Source organism: Rhea pennata, chromosome 12 (assembly GCF_028389875.1).
Source record: "Rhea pennata isolate bPtePen1 chromosome 12, bPtePen1.pri, whole genome shotgun sequence".
In the NCBI taxonomy this organism is placed as follows: domain Eukaryota; kingdom Metazoa; phylum Chordata; class Aves; order Rheiformes; family Rheidae; genus Rhea; species Rhea pennata.
This window is the reverse complement of record NC_084674.1, coordinates 18,104,518-18,117,108: the sequence shown is the minus strand read 5'-3', so window position 1 is coordinate 18,117,108 and position 12,591 is coordinate 18,104,518. Positions and strand designations below refer to the sequence as shown.

Below are 12,591 nucleotides of genomic sequence, written 5' to 3'. Positions count from 1 at the left end.
TTCTTGCAACACTTCTGTTAATGATTCCAAGCTAACTGAAAAAAATAAGTCAGTCCTGATCCCATCTCACCTGATTTTTGCAATCAACTTCCTTTTAACTGTTGAACATAACACCTGGATTTCCCAGCTAAGTTTTGCTCGCTGCAGGACTGGGGGTGATGATGATAGGGAAATGTATTTTAGAACTCAGCCAACAGGAACCAGACGAAAAAATACAGATTGTCACACAAAATGGCACACTGTGGCACGGGGGGCAAGAGTGGGGTGAGCATGAATTGTAGGAGGTGAAGTACACACAACACAGCTAATGATAAACAGTCAAGACAAGAATATTCAGAGACAATATTAAGGAGTCTTAGAAAGCTTTATTAAATAATACAGATACAAATGCTTATTATTTACATCCAAATTGTCAATTTTAAGCAGTACTAGCATGTAAGGCACAATTTCTCAAAAAACTAGCAAATAAGTTATACGGGACTTGGTAATAATATGTGATGTTGCTTTTCTGTAATACTGTACGAAACCAAAACTATAAGCTATATACTGTGTGCATTCCATTCCTTTGACTATTTGCCTGCATAATTCTGCATATTTAATATATTTTGCATGAAGTGTTTTGTTCTTTGAAACAGAACAATTGCAATTACTTTCATTATGGTCATTAGACCATATAAGACTGAGAATGGGAATTAAGACCTCCTGAATATTATTCAGAATTGCAACTGTGACACTGTTCATATATAAACAAAGCCCCTACCGGATAGCTGAAAAATACTGCTTATAGATTAAAAATGACTGTGATTATAATTCCTAAAATGAAAGATTCTGTCCTTCAGGCATCCCAACTGAGGTGTTTTCCTATCCTCAGGAAAATATTTTAGGGCTAAGGATTGGAGCCAGTTAGTCTTTCTTGGGTGTTAAAAATTAATACAGAAAAACAATTCTGGTCAGCATACCTCACTGCCATCTTCTTGTTTAGAAAGCAAAACACATCTGAGCATATGCAGTGATCAATTTCCTGACTTAGAGTACATTCTAGTGCACCCTGCATTGTACGTTTTCTATCTGTGTGTCCTAGTCAGTAACGAAAAATACAAACAAAACAAAAATCCTGTAATCAATAATACTTATGTAATGATAAGCTATGTTGTATTTTACAGACGTACAAGCGAGTAGTTGTTAGTAGAACATTATACTACAAATATGCCTCATCTGGTCCTACCAGTAATATATAGTTGAAGTCAAGACTGTGGATGTGGCTGGATCAGCGTGTATGTGAATATACTAGACAAACAGATTGAACCATCTGAAAAGATCGCTAATGGTAATTGTGAAATAAGCTACTTATTTTCCAGTGCACCAGGTAGCTAGTGGTAATAACAGGAGGCTCAGTTTCTATTGAGGTACTTCCATACGTAAAATGACTTATAAAAATGTATTATATGAGAACACAGATAAAACTGCCTTCAATTAAAAATACATACTATCAAATGAAAGGTCCTCTTAGAAGGCACATGCTTTCACATTTTCAGTTTCCCAAAAAGTGCTTACAGTAACAAGAAAGGAATACTGCAGTTGTACCCAAGGAAAGCAACACTTTTTGGATTGTTTTGTTTTTGTAACAAACTCAAAATCTATTCACAGTTGTTCCAGCATTCCTAATGTTAAAAAGCCCAAATTATAATGATATATCACATTGTAAGGCTAAACACAAGAACACTTATCAGTGCAGTACATTCCTGAGTCTTTGGAACTCAAAATAAAGAACTATAATCCTTTGAAATATACAATCCTTCGTATTTTTGGCTCATATTTGACCTTCTTTTCTATTTCCCTTTTTAAAAAGTACATTAAAAAAAAAAGTTAATTTTCACAGAAAGTAAATAAAAAATTTGTATCACTTTCCTATAGACATAACTAATTGCTTGAAGAGTGCAAGAAAGCTAGCTTAGCGCAAACATTGCTTTTTGTCCAGTCATCCTTGTCAACTGAGTGTAAAACAGCAGATAAATTTTAAAGAACTGAAGCGTTGGCATAAAAAGATTCAAAGAGCTTTAGGTATTAAAAAAGAGCTATGCAGTTCATAACATTTATCAAATGACCTGAATTATATCAAAACTGAAAATTCTTAAACTTGCTTTTGCAAAAGGCACCAATTTAGTTCTCAAGCCCTAGTGCATACTGATGAGTCCTGCTGCCTCTAACGTGAGCCATAATCAGTGCTCCAGAGCATGGATGATGGGCTTGTCCTCCTGCTTGAGGACAGGGGACTGAGGGAAGGTGTGGGTGATACAGAGAAACCTAAAACACAGCAGAAAAGGAAAAAGGAAAAAAACAATCATACTCAAAAATGGTGGAGGAAGTAAGAAACAAATAACTGCTGTTAATCATCTGTTGGAGTACCAGGCAAGTGAGTCTAATGATCCATTCAAACTGAAATAACCCCTGTAGCTTATAGTATGTTTTTTCAACAGGTGATAACTATCAGTGTTTTGCAAGTCTTCCTATTAAAGAATTGATTAAATCTTCAGGGGTGGGGGGAAGGCAAAAACACATTGCATTTCAGCAGATAACTTCCAGTTCAGATTTTTTATGTTCACCTGAAACGTCAGGCATGAATTTCTATGAACAAGACTTCAGCTCACCAATATCTTAAACATATCTGTAATAATGTAGGAATACTATTTTAATAATGACTGCTATGTGATTACAGAATCTTGTAGTGAATGGGTATTTTTTGCAAACTCCTTTCAGGAGAGCTTGATTGTGCTGCTCCATTGCAAACAGGTAAAACTGGAAGTAATCATGCTGTCAAATGATACAGATAAAACATGGCTGCGAGATCAAAACCAGTCAAGGAACAAACTGTTCCCTGAGCAACACAATCAAGTCTTCTGTAGACTTGTGTCCTTTGCCTCCAAACACTTCTATTTCCATACCTCTTGCAGTAGCCCCTGTTCCCAGTACCTCATGGCATGCCAACAGCCCAAGAGAGCTGCACATGCTGCCGTTAATCTGATGTCAATGAACAGAATAGCCTGCCAGCTGCTGCCAAGTACATTGTATTAGCAACTAAGCACTGCTTTGCTTTCCCTCAGAAGGAGGACAATTGTGGATTGCTATCCTCTCTCCATCTGCTGATTTCATGAATTCTCATACTTCTAACACAGTAGCCATTTTCAGTGTAGAAGAAACTGGCCAATAGTGTCAAAAGTATTAATGAATGAGGGGTGGGTGGAAGATAGACAGGAAAACAAGTGAATCATCGCCTTATCACCATAGGAACCGAGGCTAACATTTTCTAGAAACTGATGCAGTGCTTGTTGTAATTTAATTCAGTATATAGGCTTTCTCCTTGTGATACCTCCCCACTTTTAATTCAAATGCAGTATCTGGACTAACCAACTAATTTCATTTATAACTGTGTAACAGCTGCTTACTGTTATGGCTGTGTTGAGGAGTAGTCCTTGGGGTAAAGGCTGGATGAGTTTGCTCTTCTTTTGGTGAGAAAACTGCATGATAGCCTGCAAGACAAGCAAAAAACCCAAACAATAACACTGGCCATTCAGCATGGAACTATTCCTTTGTATCTCACAGCTAACATGGTAGAATTTACAGAAAAAAATACATTACTGCAATCTTTCTTTCTCTTACCTATGATCGTAATAGCTGTCCCTGCTAATACTGCAAAAAGCGTGAAGAACATTACTTGATAGGAATCAGGAAAGTGCTGAAATAAACTTGCTCCATCTGTAGAACCAATTAAGAAGAGACAACAGTGTTAAGAGCATCTTCTCTCTCCAGTCTGCTTTAGGAGTTACTAGTTCTTTACCTACTTTTGGCTATTCCACTTTGAGTTTTTGTTTATGCTATATACATTTAATCAACTTCAATAATGACTTAGATTCTAATGACTATTTCCAGTGCAGTTTTCAAAATTTGCCTACAACAGCTCAAGATACTGATTTTTATTTTCTCAGCCCCGATCTGCTAATTGGTTTTCAAAATAACAGGGTATGTTTGAGAATACATGAAAACAATATAAAAGATTCTTTAGTAGTGGGATATTCATGCTAATTTTGAGAGCGCATTTTGGACTGATCCAAAAGGGAGATATGTTCAGCTTCAGTCTTAATGAACAACTGCATTCAGGTCTCCCAGTCACAGTGAGCAGCTTAAATGTCAATGACAACCTTAGCTGCCAGCTCAGATTTAAACATACCGATTTTTAATGACCGCATGAACAGCAATGGAAGTTAGAGTTTTACTCTGGCATATGAAGTCTAGAGATAAACTTACGTCTCACTTGTGCACTGGTTCTGTCAGTCAAGTAAATCACCGTCACTGGGATACTGATAGACTGGTCAGTCATAGGACTGGAAACAGTTACAGTGGTTGTTAAGGATCCCTGGCTGGAAACTCTTGGATCAGACAGACTAACAGTGTAGACTACGTAACTAGGTAGTCCATAGGATTTCTCCTTCTTAAATGCCTTCACCATTGGTGACCCACATTTCACCTGCCAAGGAAAGAACAAGCCACAACAAACTGTTTGAAATTAAAAAAATGGATGAGTGAATAAATAAAGCACAGCGCATGTCCATCTCCCAGGCCATGCTTCAGAAATACATTATTCCATAGAAATGTAGAGCAACTCACCCCTCTGCAGGAGCTGGCCTGGATTGTAACTTCACACTGATACCAGCAATCCTTCACCTCTGTTTACTGTTAAGATTGCCCTAATAACTTATTTCCATGGATCTGGGATAACCCTATGCAGGCAGAATCAAAGTACCCCTTGCAGGGCTTTGTGAACATGGGGCAAAGTCAAACAAGTGAGTGGGCAAGTGCCCCTGGCGGTAAAGATCCGGCAGAGTTCTGGCTCCCCCCACCCATATGTCCCACTAGCACAGTGGGATCACTCTGCTGCAAGCCAAACCTGACACATTTCTTCTACCCTGAAGCAAGAGTGAACACTGAGTAGTAATACACCTGCGATGAGTATCTCAAACTCATCCTGGGAACAATCCTGAGCTGGTAATGGCAGCAAAAAGTTCCTCCAGTTAGAAAATGGCATGCAAGGGTTCAGAATGCTTTCAGCTGTGTTTTGACACATTTCGGAAGCACACTCACCTCTAGGGTATCAAGAATTTCAGTGGCACCAAATATTTTCACATCAGAGCTTGTGTAATGGTTACTTAAAAGCATCTCTGTTTGGTCAGCATAAAACCCGGGATTGAATGGCACCTCAGCGCTGATCTGCTCTCCAGAAAAATGGCTGCCTTGGATTGAAGCTGTAACTCTGAGCGCAGTTTTACTCATGCTGAGATGCTGCAGCTGTTTGTCTGTAAGCCTGTGCATTGTGATGGAACAGGTGTAATGTCCTAGAAAAACAAAAGAAGTTTGACTGTTAATTGCTTATCTTTATGTTTTTCTCTCCATGTGGCAAGAGATCTACGCGAGACCTTTAGAGACTAGCTAAAGAAGAAAGCTGAATTTAACAAACGGCAAAACCATGAGTGGGTGACTGAATGGGAAAGCCCGCTTATCCAAGCATCGCAATCTCAGTAGTAAAGAAAGACAGAAGATATTTTGCTCCAGACTAAACCTCATAATAAAAAAATGAAAAAGTCAGTCTTCAGCCCGTGTGAGATTTCATTTTAATATGCCAGTGAGACTCGATTTCATTTTGTATATAAATATTTGCATATACAATATATTAAGTCTTTGCTGAAAGAGAAATCTAACATCATATATCCCATTCTCTTCATCTAATGTTAGAATTCTAGTGTTCAGTGAGCACAGTCAATTCTGTGGAGATATGGTTTGTTATTTACAATAATCTCATTCAAGGTTAGATATTCAGCATGTATCTAACTTATGAGACATTATTTGTCTATTATTAGTGATAAATATAATAAAAATCCCACAGTATGGCAGATACAAAACAACAGTTTTCCAGATACATGTTTCCCCTTATTTTCTTTCCCTTGCTGAGTAATACAGGCAGCCACTATTATGTAAAGTATAATAGTATATTACACAAAAGGATACAGGGACTAACCTAAAGAATAATTAAAAGCTTCTGTTTCTATACCAACTGTGGTGTTTTTGTTTTTTTAAAAATAATGTTATGGTTATGAAACACTAGTATGTTGTAAGCAACTGTCACAATTTTATTTCAATTTCCATAGTATTTGTCCCTCCTTTTAAATCCTGGTTCCTGATGTTTAGAGAGTACATAAGAATTCTAGCTTTTTTTTTTTTTTTTTTTTTTTTTTTTTTTTTTTTTTGAAATAAAAGCACTCAGGTTGCAGGACAGAGTTTGACAAATGACAAATTTATCAACCTTTGATAAATTCCAGAAGTGCTTAAGTCCCAGAATACAAATGCAAAGAAATTGAAATGTATTACTTTCACAAGATTTTCACATTTAAACCACCTACCTCATTTTAATCATTGAGGTTAGTTAAACTGCAGTAAGAACATGTAGCAGGGCCATCAAAAAGCCAACATTAAACACAAAGGGTATTTAACTCAAGAGGATAATCCAGTGAAATTTAATGGTCTTTGGTACACATTGCCTCTCTTATCCCTGGTCTTAACCTCTACTGCATTTAGGTATATTGGGAAGACATTAATGTCTCCCCCCAAAACACCTAAAAGAGCTAATGGCCATCTACTGCTGCAAAGGTTCCCAGTTTTGGAATATTTGTCACCTGAGTGCTCATGCGTAGCAGTTGAAGTAGAATGGATTTTGGTTCTATAGTTTAACAGATACGGAGCCTGACATTCTTTCCTAAATTAACCCATTACATGGCAACCTATTTCTGCACAATTTAGCTGGAGTAAAACATGGTAGTTGCTAGCTCTGTAAAGTGAGTCAACCTAGTATAATATGCCGGTGTTCTACACTACCACCACTTCTGTCTCAAGGTAGCCTACCTACAAATATGTAAGTAGCAATTTGCTAAATTAGGACCTAAATTTGAGCTCACTGTAACTGGAAAATTTATTTAGGTTTGGGGTTTTCCCCCCACTAAAGTACTGCTTCCACAGCCCTGTATAAGACAAATTTTTTCAAAATCACAGTTGAGAGTTAGGAAGAAAGATGTGGAAGGGGCTGACACCAACTTCCAGATTTCATTAAAAATAAATAAATGTCTGTTTGCCATATGCAGAAAAATTAAGTTAAACAAGAAGAATTCACATTAGTAACTCACTAAGCTGAAGGACTTACACAGGCAACATTATCAGATTTTCTGCTGAAGCCTCTGAGTAGTCAAAGGACATTTGAACTAATTCAAAACAGAATTCAAAGTGTCCGCTTCTAGTGCTGCATCTTCTCTCACCTTACCTGAAATTGCATCAAATCCAGGTTCTGCTATGAAAATATCACGTGCTGGGAAATCAAATGCATCACTGTTAAAATTTAGATGGCAACTGATAACAGACTCTGGTTGTAATTCAGCAATGGCTTCAATTTGAGCAGGCAAGCACTCCCCTAAGGAGAAGAAAAAACAGAAATTAATTATGAGGCTCCCCTCTAAAAAGAAAACCATGGCTTGAAATACCAAGTTTTTCTGCCACCTTCTAAAATGGCTCCACAAGGTTAAGATAATCTTAAAATAGCTGTGAAGAACAGACAGCTGTCCCGTCTAATCTAATCCCAAAGAGGCAGTAAATAAAAAGTTTGTTTTTTTTTTTTTTTTTTTTTCCCCACAGGAATAATTTATTTCTAGGTAATAATGAACCAGAGAGGATTTTCTGCTCAGATATGTCTGTTGAATAACTTATATGATTCTAGGAGTCTCATTTTATATTTTAGTATCTGGCAAGAAGTTTTTCAGTAGGATAGTATTTTACATAAGATATAATAAAATAGCATTTCAACAAATGCTAAGCATAAAAATGATAACTAAAAGGTGCTGTGATCAAACAAAATGCAGTTTATTGATTAGAGGACAGAATATGCTGTTTTATCTTTATATTAAGTGATCCTAATTGATAACAGTTTTTGTAAAAGATTTAAGGATGATAACTAGTTTAAACATGTTGAGTGAAAAATGCATCAACTTCAAGGAGGCAATTACAAGTAAACAGAATCAAGCAATCAGTTGATTGCCTGTTAGCTGTTTTCTGATGTTATCCAAAAACAACACTTCCATTATCTTTTGATTTTATTAGTTGAAAAATTATAACAGTATCCCAGCATCTTCCCCAAATTTCATAGTATGGCCCTGAGATTCTTCCTAGAATTCCAAGGACTCTGGATAGGCACTAGAGATGAATGGAGATCTTGCTACACCAGGTTCACAGGTCCTTACAAACACCACACCCACAACCCCACATACCCATCAAAAAACCCACCGTGAATATACAAACATGCAACAAACAATTGGCATAAAAATTTCTTCATCGTACCTTTCAAATTTTTACTTCTTTCCCCAATTGAAACTATTACTTTGGAGGCTGCAACTCCTTGTAAGCTTGTTTTCACTCCACTTACATGCATTGCTGTAGTCCTCTGAGGTATGTTGATCAATATCTTGGGGAGGGGAGAAAAAGGATGAAGTACATAGTCACCAATAACTATTAAAACAAACACAAATTCAGGCAAAAACAGATTGTATTGATTCAGATGTTCACTTTTATGCATAATAGATCAGAAGCCCCCAAGCTTTTGTATTGTTCTTTATGAGAAATCCTACATTTCTCTGCTTTTACCAGTTGCCTTTCAAAGCAATTTAAGCTAATAAGACATTTTTCTATTTCTATTCAATACACAAAAATAAGTCTGTTTAAAAGACAAAAACCTGTACATCTAAGTTTAATTTTTAAAGAGGTCTAGTGCTTATGTTTACTGATAAAATGAATTTCTGTGTCAACAGCATTACAGCACTGTAGATAAAACAACTCAAGGAGTTCTGACTAATGATGCACAGTACATACAGTGCAGCACTTCAGAATGTTCCTGTTGGTGTATCTTGCTGAACTTCATTGACAAAAGTATCTTTACTAAAATTGTTTAGCATCTGGAAACAACCCAGCCAAGCAAAGGAATCAAGTGTCTGATATAAGCACAGTACACACTAAAAATACAAACTATTAAGCTAAATTATCCTCCCTAACACAGATCATACAAACTATAAACACGATGCATTTGGATGCATGTCAAACACTTTCCATTGATTAAACAGGAACACATTTATGCATTTCTTTCTCCTTTATAAAGCTCTGTTTCTAAATATTTAGAACTAAAAAACATACATTCTATTTTTGCTGAGGGTCCATCTGAGACAAACAGGCTTTAACTGTTCTAGTCGGCCTTAACAGTGCCTTACCTCTCTGTATGTCTTAAGCACTCCAGGAATCTCATAGTAAACAGTGACAACACCAGAATCCCTCGCCACAGCTGCACCTGTCTTGGAGTCAACTTGGAGAACGCTATTTAGCGAGGAGCTCCACACTCCTGGTAAGCCTGTGAAGACACACTGTTTGCACACCACAGAATACAGTTGCAATAACTGAGGCACTTCATTCACATACTGGTATCTCTATGTTTGTACCCATTGTGTGGGTAGCATAGGTTTAACACACACTTCAAAATCTGCAGGTCTCATTTGACAGAAGGCTGGCAGCCCAACCCAAACTGACCTGCAGGTCTACTCTTAATAAATAAATAAATAATACTAATGCTAAGCATTAAAAGCAGGGAGTAAAGTTAGGCCTTCCTGATTGTTTCTTTGCATTATTCCCATAAAAAGCAGCCTTTCAAACTAACAGAATGGGAATGTTTGAAGTCTGATACTCATGAATTCAATACAAGCAACATACTGCAGGTACAATTAAAATTAGAAGAGTTGATCAAACCTATTTTTATCATTAACAAGAACAGTGACATTTGATTCTGAACAAACATCATAAATTATGCATTTAGTCTTCCTGAGAATGAAAAAGAGTCAGCACTGAAGTGAATTTATATAGCTGCATAAACACAGTGACTGAAGCGCTTCTTACCTTCTTGATTTATAAGCGAAGTGCTCAAACACAGGACGTCGCCTACCACCACATCTATGAGTTCAGGAAAGATGGCATGTTGCACGGGGAGTGGGATGTAGTCTGCAATGCCGCTGTGTTCCGCATCCCAAACCTTAAGCAAGGTCAAGCCCACATTTACAGTTCGGATTACAAATGTGTTGTTTGTGGCTCCTTTCCCAATCTGTACAAAGTCATCTCTAGAGATAAAAAGAAAGGCTTTTATATTAAGCCAAGTTTCTAATGTCTTTATCTCTACCATATTAGTAGGTACAAACTCTGTTCTTAGCTCTGTTTGATTCCTCATTTTTAGTGATAGTTATTTTCTAATGACAACTGACAGAAATGAAGAAAATGTAAAACTTATTTAGCTGTCACTGAAGTTAATTTCTCACAAGGTTATGCTGAGAAAATACTGAGGTCAAAATTGTGCGTTAGACTATTTCCTAATTTTAATTATTCTAGAACTTTAAAATGAGGCTAAGTCTCTTCTTTCCCCTTTCCTCACTGGAGTAAGGAGCAAAGAAATCACATCATTAATATGTAGTTTTTCAGCCATAACTTCACAATGCTAAATCATTTGTATTTCCATGTTCTGATATTTACCCAAATTCAGTGTTCTCAGACACGCTAACACACAGAGCATGTAAGTACACCTAGCACAGGGACTGCCAAGGTGGTATCCAGGGTGGGAGCACACAAAGATACTAGTGAGGGTCTTGGCAGCAGTAGAGCTGGATCACCACAGCGCTGCACATGAGGTTAATGAGCATTGCTTCTCCCTCTGGGGCTAATAATCAGCACATGCTGATGCAGCTCTGTTTTGCCTGGCTGTAAAGACGGGTCAGTGTTCCCTCAGAGATCTCTGTGTGCTATGGAAATGCCTGTAGATCATTTGGCAGAAGAAAGAAAATATTGCATCCAATCCCTTTTCTTTCCTTTAATCATGATCACCAATATAATATTACTAGGTGCTCTGTAGAAAACAAACTCTGCTGATAAGTGGAGTTAATGAGTGTTTACACATGACTATAGAGGATTGTTTTATAATAATTACTATTCCTTGAGGTAAAGCCCAAAAGGCCTTGTGAGGCCTGGCTCTTCCGTGCAAAGGTTGTATGAGCATATCTAACGACAGTCCCTGATTCAGAAGTTTCATTGTCTTATATAAGATTGATTAAGTAGGTCAGTGTAACAAAGCACTAGGAGAAATGAAGAGGAAAAATGCTAATAAGATCAATTGTTTATACAGGCCACTGATATGTGCAAGCTGACAGTTCAGAATCATTTAGTGTAAAAGGTACCCCAGCAGACCCCACTAAGGATCATGCTTATCTAGACCTATTTTCCTTTTGCTGGAGCATACCAGCTGCTAACTGGAACTCTTTCTGCCAGAGTGCCTCTGAAGGCCTCAAAGGTGAAATCCTCTCTTTATTAATCCCAGTCCAGACTCATCTTTCATCGACATATCACTGTTCTTCCTGTGACTCAGGTATGTGTATTTGGCTTTTCGTGCTCTCTCTGTAATGAACACAATACCTACCTGTTCGTTGCAAAGTTGAGCACAGAGTTATGCGAGTGAAAGGTGTCTCCAGAATTATCATGAAAATGGACTGTGAAGGTCAGTGTCACACCCAGCGGGAGAGCCAGTAAAGCCTCTTTGTTTTGTGTGTGCAGAATAGGACTCATGGAGATTCTTAGGTAGGAAATGGGGTAGACCTGTAAAACATCAGCAGTGAAAAACAAAATCAGATTGCTTCTTTTTTTTGGTGCATCTATAGAACAGACATCTAAAAGGACTCTTATGACGCAAATATACAAAGTCAAGACAAGACGGCACAAGACATGGAAGTTTTAATATTAGTACATTTATTTCTTTATATTTTTTTCTCTGATAGCACTAAGAGTTGAAGTGAGCAATAATGATATAGAACCCATATCACAGATTTACAGAATAATAATGCAATTTCTGAAATTAAAACTGTTAAGACTCCCTGCATATGCAAGGGAACAAATTGCCTCTAGACTTGCCTCCTAGTAAGTCTTGACATAAAGAGTTTACTTCATTCACAAATTACAAGAACAGAAGCAAGTAACTCGCACTGTATGTGAGAATAAGGGGATGAAGTCTTTGCCTTTTCCCCAGTTCCCAGGCACCAGCTGAGGAAGCAGTGATTATACAGGCAGGTTAGAAAAGCCTTAGATCTATCTGGGAGAAGATTCGACTAGTGGAGGAAACATGAGTAATAGCCACAGAGTTGTGCTGTAATGAGCCTTGCCAAGAATACAGACCGCTGCCTTTTTGACAGGACCACGGTCTGTGACAAAAGGGCTCCTGGTGCTGGGGAGGAGCACTACCCACAAATGCTCCTAAGCTGGGTGCTGAGCTGTGGCTGGTTTTCTGAGCCACAGCTAGGCCTATCCCCCTGCTGCTGCTGGCTGTACGGTGCTGCAGCTCAGCTGTCTTGAGGCATGGGCTCACAGAAAGTAAGTGCATGAGATAGGCAGTCTGGGTTTGCACCTGACAAGTCCTAATTGGTCAACAGCCTG

The 12,591-nt window shown here is 37.8% G+C and overlaps 1 protein-coding gene across 1 annotated transcript in view; it reads right to left on the bottom strand.

Moving 5' to 3' along the window:
* Positions 1-354: 354 nt before the first annotated feature.
* The window catches only part of NUP210 (nucleoporin 210), a gene marked incomplete at its 5' end in the record, with an annotated part of 67,214 nt that continues 54,977 nt past the window's right edge, over positions 355-12,591 (bottom strand). Inside the window, 10 exons of the mRNA XM_062585314.1 lie at positions 355-2,304; positions 3,444-3,527; positions 3,658-3,753; positions 4,303-4,522; positions 5,137-5,387; positions 7,361-7,507; positions 8,428-8,551; positions 9,348-9,484; positions 10,024-10,241; positions 11,585-11,760. Coding sequence (XP_062441298.1) covers positions 2,204-2,304; positions 3,444-3,527; positions 3,658-3,753; positions 4,303-4,522; positions 5,137-5,387; positions 7,361-7,507; positions 8,428-8,551; positions 9,348-9,484; positions 10,024-10,241; positions 11,585-11,760 — 1,554 coding nt within the window. The remainder of the gene's footprint in view (positions 2,305-3,443; positions 3,528-3,657; positions 3,754-4,302; positions 4,523-5,136; positions 5,388-7,360; positions 7,508-8,427; positions 8,552-9,347; positions 9,485-10,023; positions 10,242-11,584; positions 11,761-12,591) is intronic.